We start from the raw sequence: 15,114 nt of genomic DNA, 5'->3' as shown, positions 1-15,114 counted from the left end.
TCATCATGGACGAAGCAAGGAGGATATGATAATTACACTAACACAGGCAAAGAGGGAATGCCTGATTTAAAGAAGTATAATGGTATCAATCACAGGTCTTAATTTCAGGAAGGAACTTCTGGGAATGTACTTCTGGTGCACAGGACTGTATGAAAGTGAATCACTGAATGTAGGAAAACCGGAAAAGAGAGTTGAAGAGTGTGAGATGTGGGGCTACAAAGGGTGCTAAAAATTTAGGTGGACGAATAAGATAAGTAAAGGTGAGACCCACTGCAGAATCGACGAAGATAGGAATATATGGGAAACATTGACGAGAAGAAGGGACAGGATGACAGGACATGTGCTAAGACATCAGGGAATAACTTCCATAGTAGCACAGGGAGCTGTAAGGCAAAGATTGGAAGACATTCAACAAATAATTGAGGCCGCTGAGGGCAAGCGCCTCTCTGAGGTGAAGAGGTCTGAAAATCGCTCCAGCCAAAATCCAGGATAAATAAAGCTTTCATAACAAGTGATTTCGATCGTCTTATATTTTCCCTTTGTGAGTGCGCCATATCGATGAGCACTATAACTGAGCACTAGTAACTTTCATTGTGCAACAAACATGTTTTACGTTGTAAATTACATTTTTATACAATGGGCAATATTAAACACAGTACTTGGTTAAAGTATTCACTATTAAAGTATTAAAATTTATATTGTTGAAGTTTGTGAGGTAATCAAGGTAAGGAATAGGAAATTCTATTGTGTTTTAATTTTGTGTAGCAGTTAGTGTGGCATGATCAATTACAGCTGAGCACATCTTTAATTGTGTCACGTGATACAATCAACCAGTCACACACCCACAAACCGTCACAATTACGCATACTGCTACATAAAATTAAAACAGAATAGAATATCCGATTCCTTACCTTGCTTATCTCACAAACTTCATCAGTATAACTTGTAATACGTTAACATCGCGTATTTTAACTGGGTACAGTGGTTAACATTGTGCATCACATAAAAATGTAATTCACAATGTAAAACATGTTTGTTGCACAAAGGAAGTTACTAGTGCTCTTAAGTAGTTCTCAAGCAATGTCACGACCTCACGAACTATGCCATCATAACCACATAACATGTAATATTGTATATTTTAATAATTCGTATAATACCCTCCATTGTCTAAAGTTTAATTTTCAATCTTAAAAATACTTGAAACGTTCTGGCAGATTAAAGCTGTGTGCCTGACCAAGACTCGAAACGGCAGAAGTAAAGCTGTGAGGACGGGACATGAGTCGTGCTTGGGTAGCTCAGTTGGTAGAGCACTTGCTCACGAAAGGCCAAGGTCCCGAGTTCGAGTCTCGGTCCGGCACATAGTTTTAATCTGCCAGAAAGTCTCATATCAGAGTACACTCCGCTACAGAGTGAAAATCTCATTCTTAAAAAAAAAACTTGTTTGTTGCATAAAATGAAAGTACAGTGGTCAGTTTATCAGTTTCTCAGCCAATGTTAAGACATCACAAAAGTTAGCATTTTAATCATTTAGCCTTTCATACTGTGTAGTTAAATTATACAATTGTGCTTTACATTGTCCATTGTGTAAATTGTAATTTCAATGTTTTTTTATTTATTTACAACTTGCTCCATTACAATACTTTTAGTACTACATGTATGTAATGTGTGTGTGTGTGTGTGTGTGTGTGTGTGTGTGTGTGTGTGTGGTGTGCAGTGTAGTGAATTTCAACATTAAGAAACAAGCTTAATGCGCAATGCTCTACGCAAGTGCATAATATCTTTGCATATAATGTTTGGTTACCCAAGAAAAAGTGTCGTTTTGAGACACTGGTCAGTTGTTTAGGTTTGTTTATAAATAAATCTTCTGCTACCAGTCACGATTTTCTTTATTTACTTTTCACACGACGCGTTTCGGGAAATGATTCCCATTTTCAAGTGCGTTTTTTGTGTGTAATTTGCCATTTCTGTGTGGTGTTGCCGATGTGTGATAGTCTGCTTCATTTCGTTGACTTTACTGCAACATATAATAAACACGCGATTTTTTAGTTGGTTATCGATCTCTTTGTGAAGTTAGTGGCAAAATTTAGAATAATTTGTACTTACAGTTTTCTAATGCTCCATTTGTGCAGAGTCTCACACACACTAAACATCACACACAACTTGCTGTACATTTTAAACATCGAAAATATCTTACACAAACAAAACAGTTACGAAGATGTTCTTGCAAATAGACCACAGAGATAAGAACATCTTTGTAACTGTTTTGCTTATGTAAAATATTTTCGATGTTTAAAATGTACAGCAAGCCGTGTGTGATGTTTAGTGTGTGTGAGACTCTGCACAGATGGAGCATTAGAAAACTGTAAGTACAAATTATTCTAAATTTTGCCACTAACTTCACAAAGAGAGTGATAACCAACTAAAAAATCGCGTGTTTATTGCAGTGAAGTCAACTAAATGAGGCAGACTCTCACACACCGACAACACCACATAGAAATGGCATAATATACACAAAAAACGCACTTGAAAATGGGAATCATTTCCCGAAACGCGTCGTGTGAAAAGTAAATAAAGAAAATCGTGACTGGTAGCGGAAGATTTGTTTATAAACAAACCTATTATTTCCACAGTCTCAGGCTTTCAAAACTGTTTATAATGGATCAAATCAGTCAGTTGTTCCCTGAAAATGGCCCACTAAGCGGAAAACTAATTTCACATAACAAAAATCAGAAGAACAAAAACGGTTGCGAAGCGTTATGTAGAAGCAGGATTCCGTCTTGCTACCAGAAAGGAGTAGGTGCTAGTGTTCGTTGCAGTAAGATGTTAGAAATGTCGTCTTGCTAGTGTGGAGATTCACTGCGTGCGTCATTTTACGCGCACTGCAGGGACGTTCGCTCCGACACTCACCCCTCCGCCGGACATGGTGATCTCGTGCTGCCACACGCTCAGATCGAAGTCCTCGAAGTCGTCGGCGAAGATCATGTCGCCGCTGCAGATGGTGGCGGGCGACTTGGTGCCGGAGGCGGTGGTCTGTGAGGCCGTGCACTGCGCGAGGCAGCCGCAGGGCAAGCTCGCCGCTGCCGCCACCAGCACTGCAACCAACAAGGCGTGCGCGTTCCTCGACATCTCGCAGACGACTGACGCCCAGCGCCCTCACTTTTCTACGTCGGCTAACTGCACTAAGCGACCGACGCATGCTCAACAATCTTAAGGGAATTCCGTAATCGGTCGCGCTTCGAAGTACGTGAGATGACGCATCGTTACGTCATACGACGTCAGCGTGACAGAGCGACCTCGACTCTGTATTTTATTTTTCGGCATCGTAATACCACAACCACTTGGGACCCTATATCCTATTCCAGTCTCATTTCCACTCTCCAGAAGACGGCATATACTACTGGCCATTAAAATTGCTACACCACGAAGATGACGTGCTACAGACGCGAAATTTAACCGACAGGAAGAAGATGCTGTGATATGCAAATGATTAGCTTTTCAGAGCATTCACAAAAGGCTAGCGTCGGTGGCGACACCTACAACGTGCTGACATGAGGAAAGTTTCCAACCGATTTCGCATACATAAACAGCAGTTGACCGGCGTTGCCTGGTGAAACGTTGTTGTGATGCCTCGTGTAAGGAGGAGAAATGCATACCATCACGTTTCCGACTTTGATACACGTCGGATTGTAGCCTGTCGTGATTGCGGTTTGGTTCAAATGGCTCTGAGCACTATGGGACTCAACATCTGAGGTCATCAGTCCCCTGTAACTTACAACTACTAACCTAAGAACATCACAGACATCCATGCCCGAGGCAGGAGTCGAACTTACGACCGTATCGGTCGCGCGGTTCCAGACTGAAGCGCCTACAACTGCTCGGCCACTCCGGCCGGCTGATTGCGGTTTATCGTATCCCGACATTGCTGCTCGAGTTGGTCGAGATCCAATGACTATTAGCAGATTATGGAATCGGCGGGTTCAGGAGGGTAATACGGAACGCCATGCCCGATCCCAACGGCCTCGTATCACTAGCAGTCGAGATGACAGGAATCTTATCCGCATGGCTGCAACGGATCCTGCAGCCTCGTCTCGATCCTGAGTCAACAGATGGGAACGTTTGCAAGACAGCTGCACGAACAGTTCGACGACGTTTGCAGCAGCACGGACTGTCAGCTCGGAGACCATGGCTGTGGTTACTCTTGACGCTGCATCACAGACAGGAGCGCCTGCGATGGTGTACTCAACGACGAACCAGGGTGCACGAATGGCAAAACGTCATTTTTTCGGATGAAGCCAGGTTCTGTTTACAGCATCATGATGGTCTTATCCGTGTTTGCCGACATCGCACATTGGAAGCGTGTATTTGTGATCGCCATACTGGCGTATCACCCGGCGTTATGGTAGGGGTGCCATTGGTTACACATCTCGGTCACCTCTTGTTCGCATTGACGGCACTTTGAACAGTGGACGTTACATTTCAGATGTGTTACGACCCTGGCTCTACCCTTCATTCGATCCCTGTGAAACCCTACATTTCAGCAGGCTAATGCACGACCGCATGTTGCAGGTCCTGTACGGGCCTTTCTGGATACAGAAAATGTACGACTGCTGCTCTGGACAGCACATTCTCCAGATCTCTCACCAATTGAAAACGTCTGGTCAATGGTGGCCGAGCAACCGGCTCGTCACAATACGCCAGTCACGACTCTTGATGAACTGTGGTATCGTGTTGAAGCTGCTTGGGCAGCTGTACCTGTACACGCCATCCAAGCTCCGTTTGACTCAATGCCCAGGCGTATCAAGACCGTTATTACGGTCAGAGGTGGTTGTTCTGGGCACTTATTTCTCAGGATGTATGCACCCAAATTGTATGAAAATGTAATCACATATCAGTTCTAGTATAATATATTTGTCCAATGAATACCCGTTTATCATCTGCATTTATTCTTGGTGTAGCAGACTTAATGGCCAGTAGTATATATACAGGGTGTTACAAAAAGGTACGGCCAAACTTTCAGGAAACATTCCTCACACACAAATAAAGAAAAGATATGGACATGTGTCCGGAAATGCTTAATTTCCATGTTAGCGCTCATTTTAGTTTCGTCGGTATGTACTGTACTTCCTCGATTCACCACCAGTTGGCCCAATTGAAGGAAGGTAATCTTGACTTCGGTGCTTGTGTTGACATGCGACTCATTGCTCTACAGTACTAGCATCAAGCACATCAGTACATAGCATCAACAGGTTAGTGTTCATCACGAACGTGGTTTTGCAGTCAGTGCAATTTTTACAAATGCGCAGTTGGCAGATGCCCATTTGATGTATGGATTAGCACGGGGCAATAGCCGTGGCGCGGTACGTTTCTATCGAGACAGATTTCCAGAACGAAGGTGTCCCGACAGGAAGACGTTCGAAGCAATTGATCGGCGTCTTAGGGAGCACGGAACATTCCAGCCTATGACTCGCGACTGGGGAAGACCTAGAACGACGAGGACAGCTGCAATGGACGAGGCAATTCTTCGTGCAGTTGACGATAACCCTAATGTCATCGTCAGAGAAGTTGCTGCTGTACAAGGTAACGTTAATTTACACAAACATTTGGAGCTAGAGTCTTAGACATAAAAACTGACCGCCAGCCGGCCGCCACAGAGACTAAGTCCGAATCGTTCACAGTGGCCAATAAAAGCGCTGCCCCTGACAACGCTAAGTCCGGCCATCTGCACAGTCTGGCAACAATGTAATTGCAGGAGTGTCAGGATGAAGTGTTGTCTACTTCGGAGATGTTGTCGTAATTGTGAGCGCATTGTCTAGTGGCAACCGTCGTGCTTTCTAAACTTATAATCGCGTGTTCGCGTCCAACCGTATCACTTTTTTTTTAACCACATATCAGGCCTCGTCTAAAGTTATGAGCATGATTGAACATCGAAGATAATTCGCTTCATATTCTACCTACCAGTAATAACAAATACTTCCAGAAACATTTGCACAGGACACCTCGTGGCTGCGTCGCGATCACAACAGCTTACGATCGCGAGTTTCCTCACGCTGCAGCAGCTACCGTCCACCGGCCAGACGCCACCCGCCGCCTGAAATCGCGCGCCGCCCAAGTGAATGCGCCGCGACGCTGTCAGTGTATGTATCAACTGTCATTTTCAAATTTGAAGTTCTAGTTATCATCTGGCAGTTTAGCATTGGATTTTGCATACTTGAAAATCATGAAATACAGTTGAGCGTCGTAAAATCAGGTCGCAAGTGGGAAAAGGTGTAACATCTGCAACACAATATTTACTTTTGGTATATTAGAGGGGTGAATGCAGAGGAGGCAGCTGGAAAGATTTCAACTGTGTGTGGAGCGAATGCTTTTGGGAATAATACGCCAGAAAAAGATATTCTTGTTTCAATAAAGTTTGTTCTGGCATGAGTGATTTTCCACATTAAGGAAGTATCGACTACTGATATAATTAATGGATTACCATTTAGCCATCATTAGCCATCATGCGACATTTGCATTTAATAGGAAAGGTTCAGAAGTCCAGTGTAACAGTACTGCATGCTCTAATTCGAAACAACAAAAATCAATGGAGTGACTATTATTGCAGTTTTGCTTGAACGTCATCAAGTCGCTCACTGAGCATTCCCATGCAATACTGTTACTGGTGACGGGTTATGATGCCTTTATCGTTAACTTCCTAAGAAGAGCCCTACCAAGAGACGCAATCTCGAGCAAATAGTAGTGTGAACAGAATATTTCCATCTGAAAGCTCCAGAATTGTGTTTGACACTGTGGATTCTTCCCCAAGCGAGTGTCCATCACAGCTGGAATTTGTTGCCTACAATTCAGACACCTTTCGGTCGCAGTGTAAGAAACTCGACCAACAAACCTACATCACGTGTGCTACTGCATGATAATGCACTCTGTTCATTTGAGAAACAAAAGTATCCAGGAGATTGATAGGGAAGTCATCTCTCAGGCACTTGTCGCTCTGATCGTATACTCGTAAAATTTTGCCTTTTCCACTCTTGATCAATCAACCGTCAAGGCAATTCATGTCTAGACATAAGTGCTCTTCAAACTACACTGGTTTAATGACATCGTTAAAACCGGTAGGTTTCTACAGGCGTAGAATTTGTAAACTACTTTAGCATTGTCAGATTTTTTTTAGATATTGTGAAAGATTATACTGTTGCTGATTAAATTCTCTTTGATGATTACTGTTGTGTTCAATAAACTAATGTAAAACGCCGCCGGCCGGTGTGGCCGCGCGGTTCTAGGCGCTTCAGTCTGGAACCGCGTGACCGCTACGGTCGCAGGTTCGAATCCTGCCTCGGACATGGATGTGTGTGATGTCCTTGGGTTAGTTAGGTTTAATTTGTTCTAAGTTCTAGGCGACTGATGACCTCAGAAGTTAAGTCGCATAGCGCTCAGAGCCATTTTGTAAAACGCCATTAAAATATTCACTGTACTAATACAAATTAAATTCAGCTTACTACAGAAACATCACGACGGCAGTCTATCTTAATAAAGCATTAATTGTGTGTTAGACGATTGTGCCCATTTTAATACGATTTAGTAGGATATTACCAACTTTTGACTTCGAAAAGGTCTGTATCTTCTTCATATCCTGTATCATACTCAAGTATTATGAAAATGTGACAGTTCGTAGATAAAATCATGTATTCATAACAACAAAAGATATGTCGGAAAAAAACAAGAGTGGCATTATGAAATTTGCCGTCCCATAAGGTTTTCACTATGACACTAAGGAGTACTGAATGTAGCAAGACGAATTTTGCTCGTGCGTTGTGTAACTATACCCTTATTGAGTTACTATCTGCCTACTTGTAGCTCTGCTACAAAAGAATTAAAAATCTGGTTTTCAGCGAGTCTCGAAAGCCGAGCGAAAGCAGCGTGTATTAGGTGGGTAAGAACGTTACCTTTCTTTTTCTCATTTAGTTCGTTTTCGTTCGTTGTATCTGCTCGGGGCGGACGTCGCAAAACACCCGTTTCAGTTCGTCGTTGATCCATTAACTGAGTTTTTTTTTTATTACAGAGGACAGCTAAGCCTCTGACCGAACACGCTGAGTTACCGTGCCGGCTATCCCGAAGTTAGTGAATGTATCGCACTTATTGGCCCAGTAGGCCGTATGACAGATAAATCGCAATGTAAGAGACGAGAGTAGTTGTATTTTCCGTGTGGAACGACTTTCGTGGACTCAAAAGCATTAACTGATATCCCTATATCATATCTCAAGAGAAAATCACTCACATTATTCAGCTGAAATGACACGATAATATCAAGGAAGTAACTCGTCGGTCACAGAGGTGCCAGACATATTCTGCGCTGTTGCCAAGTTTCAGTTAGACAACCAGGAAAGATGCCAGCTGGTGTGTAGTGTGAGTGGTCCCAGAAGTGACTATAGCTTCGTCTGAAAGTTGTGGGTGGCAAGGGTCGGAATATCCTCATTGCATGGCAAAGAGTCTTATTCGCATTTCTGTAACCTGGTTTAGGGGCTGGAGTGTATTACGTGTAATACATCGATGCACTGAGTGCAAACGAAACGTCTTAAAATAATAACAGCGCCAATTATTTGTGTTTTACTGTCTTAACCAGACCAAAACCGGGAAAGTGCATTCGCAATTTTGGAGCTTCTCCAGTGGTTGAGTTGTCAACGTATTTTTGCTGTACAATATTGTTATTGAGATCATTGTCATTGGCACACCCGCCAGAAGAGAGGCATGACCTAGCTCCTTGTTGTCAGCTTTTCTAACGGATATTCTGCCAATGCTCGAAACGTGAAGACTTAAGGTGAATTCGAATATTTCATATGGCTAAAATCTGATGATTCTGTTCTTCCAGCTCTATCATTAGAAAAATAATTACAATAAGCTGCAAAAAAAGCGCCTGTGAACCAACAATTAATAATGCAGTCATAATTAGTGGAAATGACAAACTCCATCTGTCATCTGATAATTGTGGAAAACTACTTTTTTCATCTGCACAGCACCGCAGTATGAACTCAAGGGTTTCGTAGGATTCCTGTACTTAATTTCCTTGTGATCCTTTTCAATGACAGTAGAAGAGGATCAAAACCATCTGACGAAATATACTTTTCCAGCGGGATTTGAATGTTTGGCTACAGATGCAGTAGCACGTCCAGTGATGTATCAAGAATGTGAGGATTCACTCATCGCTTTAGTGTAGGCTAGGGCAGAAAGAAGCAGGTTTCCCACAAAGTAAAAGATGAGAGACACTGCTATTAACACATAAAGTAACCATCTCGCGAACGTAAATTTTCCAAATTGCTGTCACTTGTTAAACATGAATTGTTCAGAAAATTACAACTACATCTAGTGAAATGCGTAGGTTAATGCAGTTCCAGTCCGTCACTATCACTGAGTTACCAAACATTTTCCGAATAGCACTTTAGAAATACGTGTGTGTGTGGTGTGTGTGTGTGTGTGTGTGTCTGTGTGTGTCTGTGTTTTCTTTCTTCTAACAAACTCAATGCAAAGGGAAATGAGGACTTTCAAAGTTGATTTCCAAAAATTCCAACACCAACTTCAATGCACTTTTGACTTCTCTTGAAAACACCACGTGTAACTCTTCTGAGGCCGTCCTTGCGCTCTTTTATGAGGGCTGCACTACTCATAATCCGAACGATCAAATCGGCTCTTGGGTTTACTTTTTCTATGTAGACTTCGCTATCAACTATCCCCACAGGCAAAAATCCAAAGGGACCTTGGTGCGCAAGAAAAGTGCCCATATCTACTAATCCATCTTCCGGAAGATGTTAGGTTTGGATGATGTGTCACCTGACGACTAGAATGTGCAAAAGCCCCGTCATGCTAGAGGAACATACACATTCTCGTATCCAAATGAACCTAACAACAATGCGAACCCAGCTGTATGTACTCAATAAAAATTGGACACATTTTATACGGCATTTTTTCTGCAATACCACAACCTCCTACAATATTTACTGTTCCTCCTGAAACATCCTGTGTAATTATTCGCTGCCGGCCGCTGTAGCCGAGTGGTTCTAGGCGCTTCAGTCCGGGACCGCGCTGCTGCTATGGTCGCAGGTTTGAATCCTGCCTCGGGCATGGATGTGTGTGGTGTCCTTAGGTTAGTTAGGTTTAAGTAGTCCTAAGTCTAGGGAATTGATGACCTCAGATGTTACGTCCCATAGTGCTCAGAACCATTTGAACCATTTTTGTAATTATTCAGGTCTCGACGGGCCTTCGAAAGTTTTCAGTGTTACACGCACGTCATCGTCCGAACCCTCGCTGGAATACAGTGTGGCTGCAACGAATGGAATAATGGACGGGAGGTACCGCGTATGTGATATGCGGCTTAGATGGGAATTTGCGTCTGACGAGGAGCGTGTGTAGATAGATCCTGCAGGCAGGCTGACTGGTATGTCCCGATAGTCCAATGGCTGCCGGCACGGTAGCTAAGCGTGTTCGGTCAGAGGGCTGGTTGCCCTTTGTAATAAAAAAAACTGTGAAAGAATCAACGATCAACTTGAACGGATGTCATGTAACGTCTGCCCAGACCAAGCGCAATGAACAATACCGAACAAAATGAAAATAGTTTAAAAATAAATAAATAAATAAAAAATGGTTAGCGCGTCTGCCTAATAAGCAGGAGGTCCATGTTCGTACCCATGTCGGTCACAAATTTTCGTCTGCCGCCGTTGCTGTATTTCAACGCCCTGTGACAGTGTGCGTCGGTCCTTCTATATTTAAGATGCAATTGTTTTTTGAGGCAATACAAGTGATTTGCGAACATTTGTCTTGCCATCAATGTAATGGGACTTCAACGGCATCCATTCCTTAGTCATTGCTTTGTAATGGCACTAACCCACGTCATATACATGCCAATCGGATTGTATTGTATATTTAGTCAAATAACGAATAGTCAGTATACAAGTATTGACGAACAGTAGAAGCAGGATTGCAGGGAGTTGATCACTTAACCAAGTGCAACATGGAGTACCTGTGTAGTAAGTCATTTCAGTTACTTATGTGCGCCACAATTAACGCTACTGTAAGTAGTTTGAAAGCGTAACACCGCCACATCCACTGACAACCTGCACCATTATCATCACACAATTGTTACTCGCAGTGATTATAAGTTGCTGATGTTTGTCAAGAACAGCAGAAAGCGCCTCATGAATGTGAAGTCTCATTTGCATTACGCCTAGGACAGAGAGACTCCTAAATATCACTAAGAGGTTACCCAGCGAAGAGTCCGCGTATTGTCTCGAGTTCTTGCAGTTTCATATTAATGTAGTTCCTGATGGCTTCACGCTAACGGGTTCTTTTTGCTGTCGGAATACTCATATGGGAATTATCAAAGTGTAATTGCTAGAACACTCAAGTACCTTAATATCACCTCATTTTGGATTGAATATGACTCGGAAAGCGACGTTAATTTTATGTTTCTGTCCGTCTCCTGACGACTTACTAAATGAAGTCTGAAGTGCACTCACAGTTGTGTTGCCTGCAGCATGAATTCTGTAAAGTGTTGTGGCAGCTGGCAGTCATTGTTGAATACAGACATGTGCAAATATCTTCACTGCTCTAGGAGAGCCGGTCTTTGATGCATTTTTTCCATACCGTAATTAGCACAGTGACATAAGGTTCATTCTGCTGAAGAACTTGATGCCCGCAAGTTCTTAAATAAGAATCTACGAGCGGTAGTGATGCATGAAAGGAAACAGACTGTTAGAGAAGAGAAGGAAGAGCTCCCTGCTATTTGCGTTTCCGATAGGGCCTAAGATAAGAATCAGGTCTCCTATTATGCTTCGGACCCTAAACTGTTTATTTTTTCACTTAATACTAAAACAAAAGTTACGATATCAGAAGAGGAAATGACTTATATGCTTCTCACAAACTTTAGTTTTTTGTGTTTATTTTCTGACTTCATACGCGGGCGGCAGTGGCCGAGCGGTTCTAGGCGCTTCAGTTTGGAACCGCGCGACCGTCACGGTCACAGGTTCGAATCCTGCCTCGGGCATGGATGTGCGTGATGTCCTTAGGTTAGTTAGGTTTAAGTAGTTCTAACTTCTAGGGTACTGATGACCTCAGATGTTAAATCCCATAGTGCTCAGAGCCATTTGAACCATTTTGACTTCATTCGAACTGCAGTTCGTCGCTGTACCTCCGAGAATGTCTCCCGCAGACGGAGACGAAACGTCAGGGGAGAGTTTTATACTACGACCACGGCCTATCAGCCCGGACGTTTTAAGTGAAGACTAACACGAATTCTTCACAGACGAATGGAAAAACTGGTAGAAGCCGACCTCGGGGAAGATCAGTTGGGATTCCGTAGAAATACTGGAACACGTGAGGCAATACTGACCCTACGACTTATCTTAGAAGAAAGATTAAGTAAAGGCAAACCTACGTTTCTAGCATTTGTAGACTTAGAGAAAGCTTTTGACAATGTTGACTGGAATACTCTCTCTCTCAAATTTTAAAGGTGGCAGGGGTAAAATACAGGGAGCGAAAGGCTATTTACAATTTGTGTAGGAACCAGATGGCAGTTATAAGAGTCGAGGGACATGTAAGGGAAGCAGTGGTTGGGAAGGGAGTGAGACAGGGTTGTAGCCTCCCCCGATGTTATTCAATCTGTATATTGAGCAAGCAGTAAAGGAAACAAAAGAAAAATTCGGAGTAGGTATTAAAATCCATGGAAAAGAAATAAAAACTTTAAGGTTCGCCGATGACATTGTAATTCTCTCTGAGACAGCAAAGGACATGGAAGAGCAGTTGAATGGAATGGACACTGTCTCGAAAGGAGGATATAAGATGAACATCAACAAAAGAAAAACGAGGATAATGGAATGTAGTTGAATTAATTCGGGTGATGCTGAGGGAATTAGATTAGGAAATGAGACACTTAAAGTTGTAAAGAAGTTTTGCTATTTGGGGAGCAAATTAACTGATGATGGTCGAAGTAGAGAAGAAATAAAATGTAGACTGGCAACGGCAAGGAAAGCGTTTCTGAAGAAGAGAAATTTGTTAACATCGAGTACAGATTTAAGTGTCAGGAAGTCGTTTCTGAAAGTATTTGTATGGAGTGTAGCCGTATATGGAAGTGAAACATGGACGATAAATAGTTTGGACAAGAAGAGAATAGAAGCTTTCGAAATGTGGTGCTACAGAAGAATGCTGAAGATTAGATGGGTAGATCGCATAACTAATGAGGAGGTATTGAATAGAATTGGGGAGAAGAGGAGTTTGTGGTACAACTTGACAAGAAGAAGGGATCGGTTGCTAGGAGATGTTCTGAGGCATCAAGTGATCACAAATTTAGTATTGGAGGGCAGTGTGGAGGGTAAAAATCGTATAGGGAGACCAAGAGATGAATACACTAAGCAGATTCAGAAGGATGTAGGCTGCAGTAAGTACTGGGAGATGAAGAAGCTTGCACAGGATAGGGTAGCATGGACAACTGCATCAAACCAGTCTCAGGACTGAAGACCACAACAACAACAACACTATATCTACATGGATACTCTTTAAATCACATTTAATTGCCTGGCAGAGGGTTCAAATGGCTCTGAGCACTATGGGGCTTAACATCTGAGGTCATCAGTCCCCTAGAACTTAGAACTACTTAAACCTAAATAACCTAAGGACATCACACACATCCATGCCCGAGGCATGTTTCGAACTTGCGACCGCAGCGGTCGCGCGGTTCCAGACTGCCTTGCAGAGGGCGTTGATGTGAGAGCAGAAAATGAAGTATACGTTTGCAAGACACAATATTTCCTTATGTGCTAATACTGCGTGCGTGAAAGCTCTGCAGTTAATTTTTGTGAGTTGGATATATTTTGAGATCACCTCACATTACTTTGTGAGAAGGTTCCTACTTTCTTGGGATTCAAACAGAGTGGACATTTCATCATTGGTTAATATTCTAATGACTAACGACATGATATCCGTTCCAATTGCTCCATGGCACCTGTGAGTAGAGCCTCACGATTCTTACTGTAAGAACATGCGGGCAGTGATGTCCGCTCACTGCAGTCAGAACCAAGGTGATTTCTTTCTGTTTATCGCGAAGCGTCTGCTACAGTGTCCACGCTCTGCCAGCATAAACAAATCGCGGCGGCATTGGGCACTGCTGATCGCTGCACTTGTCGGGAGGCGCGACAACAAGAGCGCACTGTCTCTGCTAACAATATTATGGAGTTCAGAGATCATACTTACTTTACGTAATATGCAGAACATGGGTTGGGTAAAAATTCAGTTTGTAGTAACTATCCATTGCATTAAAATACTTTACAGTTATGTTTGATGCAATACTTACTGTTGCTTGCCCCTCTAATGTTAGTAGTAATGATTCAGAATCCTGCCTCAGGCATGGATGTGTATGATGTCCTTAGGTTAGTTAGGTTTAAGTAGTTCTAAGTCTATGGGACTGATGACCTCAGATGTTAAGTCCCATAGGGCTTAGAGCCATTTTTGAATGATTCAGATTGTGCGTGAACACGAAAACACGCACACAGTTATTGATTCCAGTAAGGGTGACGACTGCTGCCTGTTGGGCAACACATGCGCCAATCAGTTCCTTGCCGGCCGAAGTGGCCGTGCGGTTAAAGGCGCTGCAGTCTGTAACCGCAAGACCGCTACGGTCGCAGGTTCGAATCCTGCCTCGGGCATGGATGTTTGTGATGTCCTTAGGTTAGTTAGGTTTAACTAGTTCTAAGTTCTAGGGCACTAATGACCTCAGCAGTTGCGTCCCATAGTGCTCAGAGCCAATCAGTTCCTTGATTGGCGTCGAATGGACGAGATTTTCCAGTTACCTTGAATTGCAAGAATTGTGAGGAGGAGACTGAAAGTAAATGGACTTGTATGCTCAAGAGCTGCGACAAAGCAAACCATGCCTGGATATCGGATGATTGTCTACATGGGTTTGTGGACGAGTATACTTTTAGTAACCAACCCACCCACCATCAGTACGTAAGCTTTCTCGAAGGCGTCGGAGCATTGATAGCGCAGCGTGATGATTTACTTCCCAGCATTGGTTTTCTATATTCGTCAAAAGGTCGCTTGCAATTGTAGGTCCACACGGCAATAACCACGTTACCTCTGCCC

At 43.0% G+C, this 15,114-nt stretch overlaps 1 protein-coding gene across 1 annotated transcript in view; it reads right to left on the bottom strand.

The window, feature by feature from the left end:
• Window positions 1-3,160, bottom strand: part of LOC126474870 (beta-1,3-glucan-binding protein-like) — a 111,360-nt gene extending 108,200 nt beyond the window's left edge. The window contains exon 1 of the mRNA XM_050102352.1: window positions 2,908-3,160. Within this exon, the coding sequence (XP_049958309.1) occupies window positions 2,908-3,126 (219 nt within the window). The 5' untranslated portion in view covers window positions 3,127-3,160. The remainder of the gene's footprint in view (window positions 1-2,907) is intronic.
• Window positions 3,161-15,114: the final 11,954 nt, after the last annotated feature.

The sequence above is a fragment of the Schistocerca serialis genome, chromosome 4 (assembly GCF_023864345.2).
Source record: "Schistocerca serialis cubense isolate TAMUIC-IGC-003099 chromosome 4, iqSchSeri2.2, whole genome shotgun sequence".
Taxonomy (NCBI): Eukaryota; Metazoa; Arthropoda; class Insecta; order Orthoptera; family Acrididae; genus Schistocerca; species Schistocerca serialis.
This window is presented reverse-complemented; position numbering and strand designations above follow the sequence as displayed.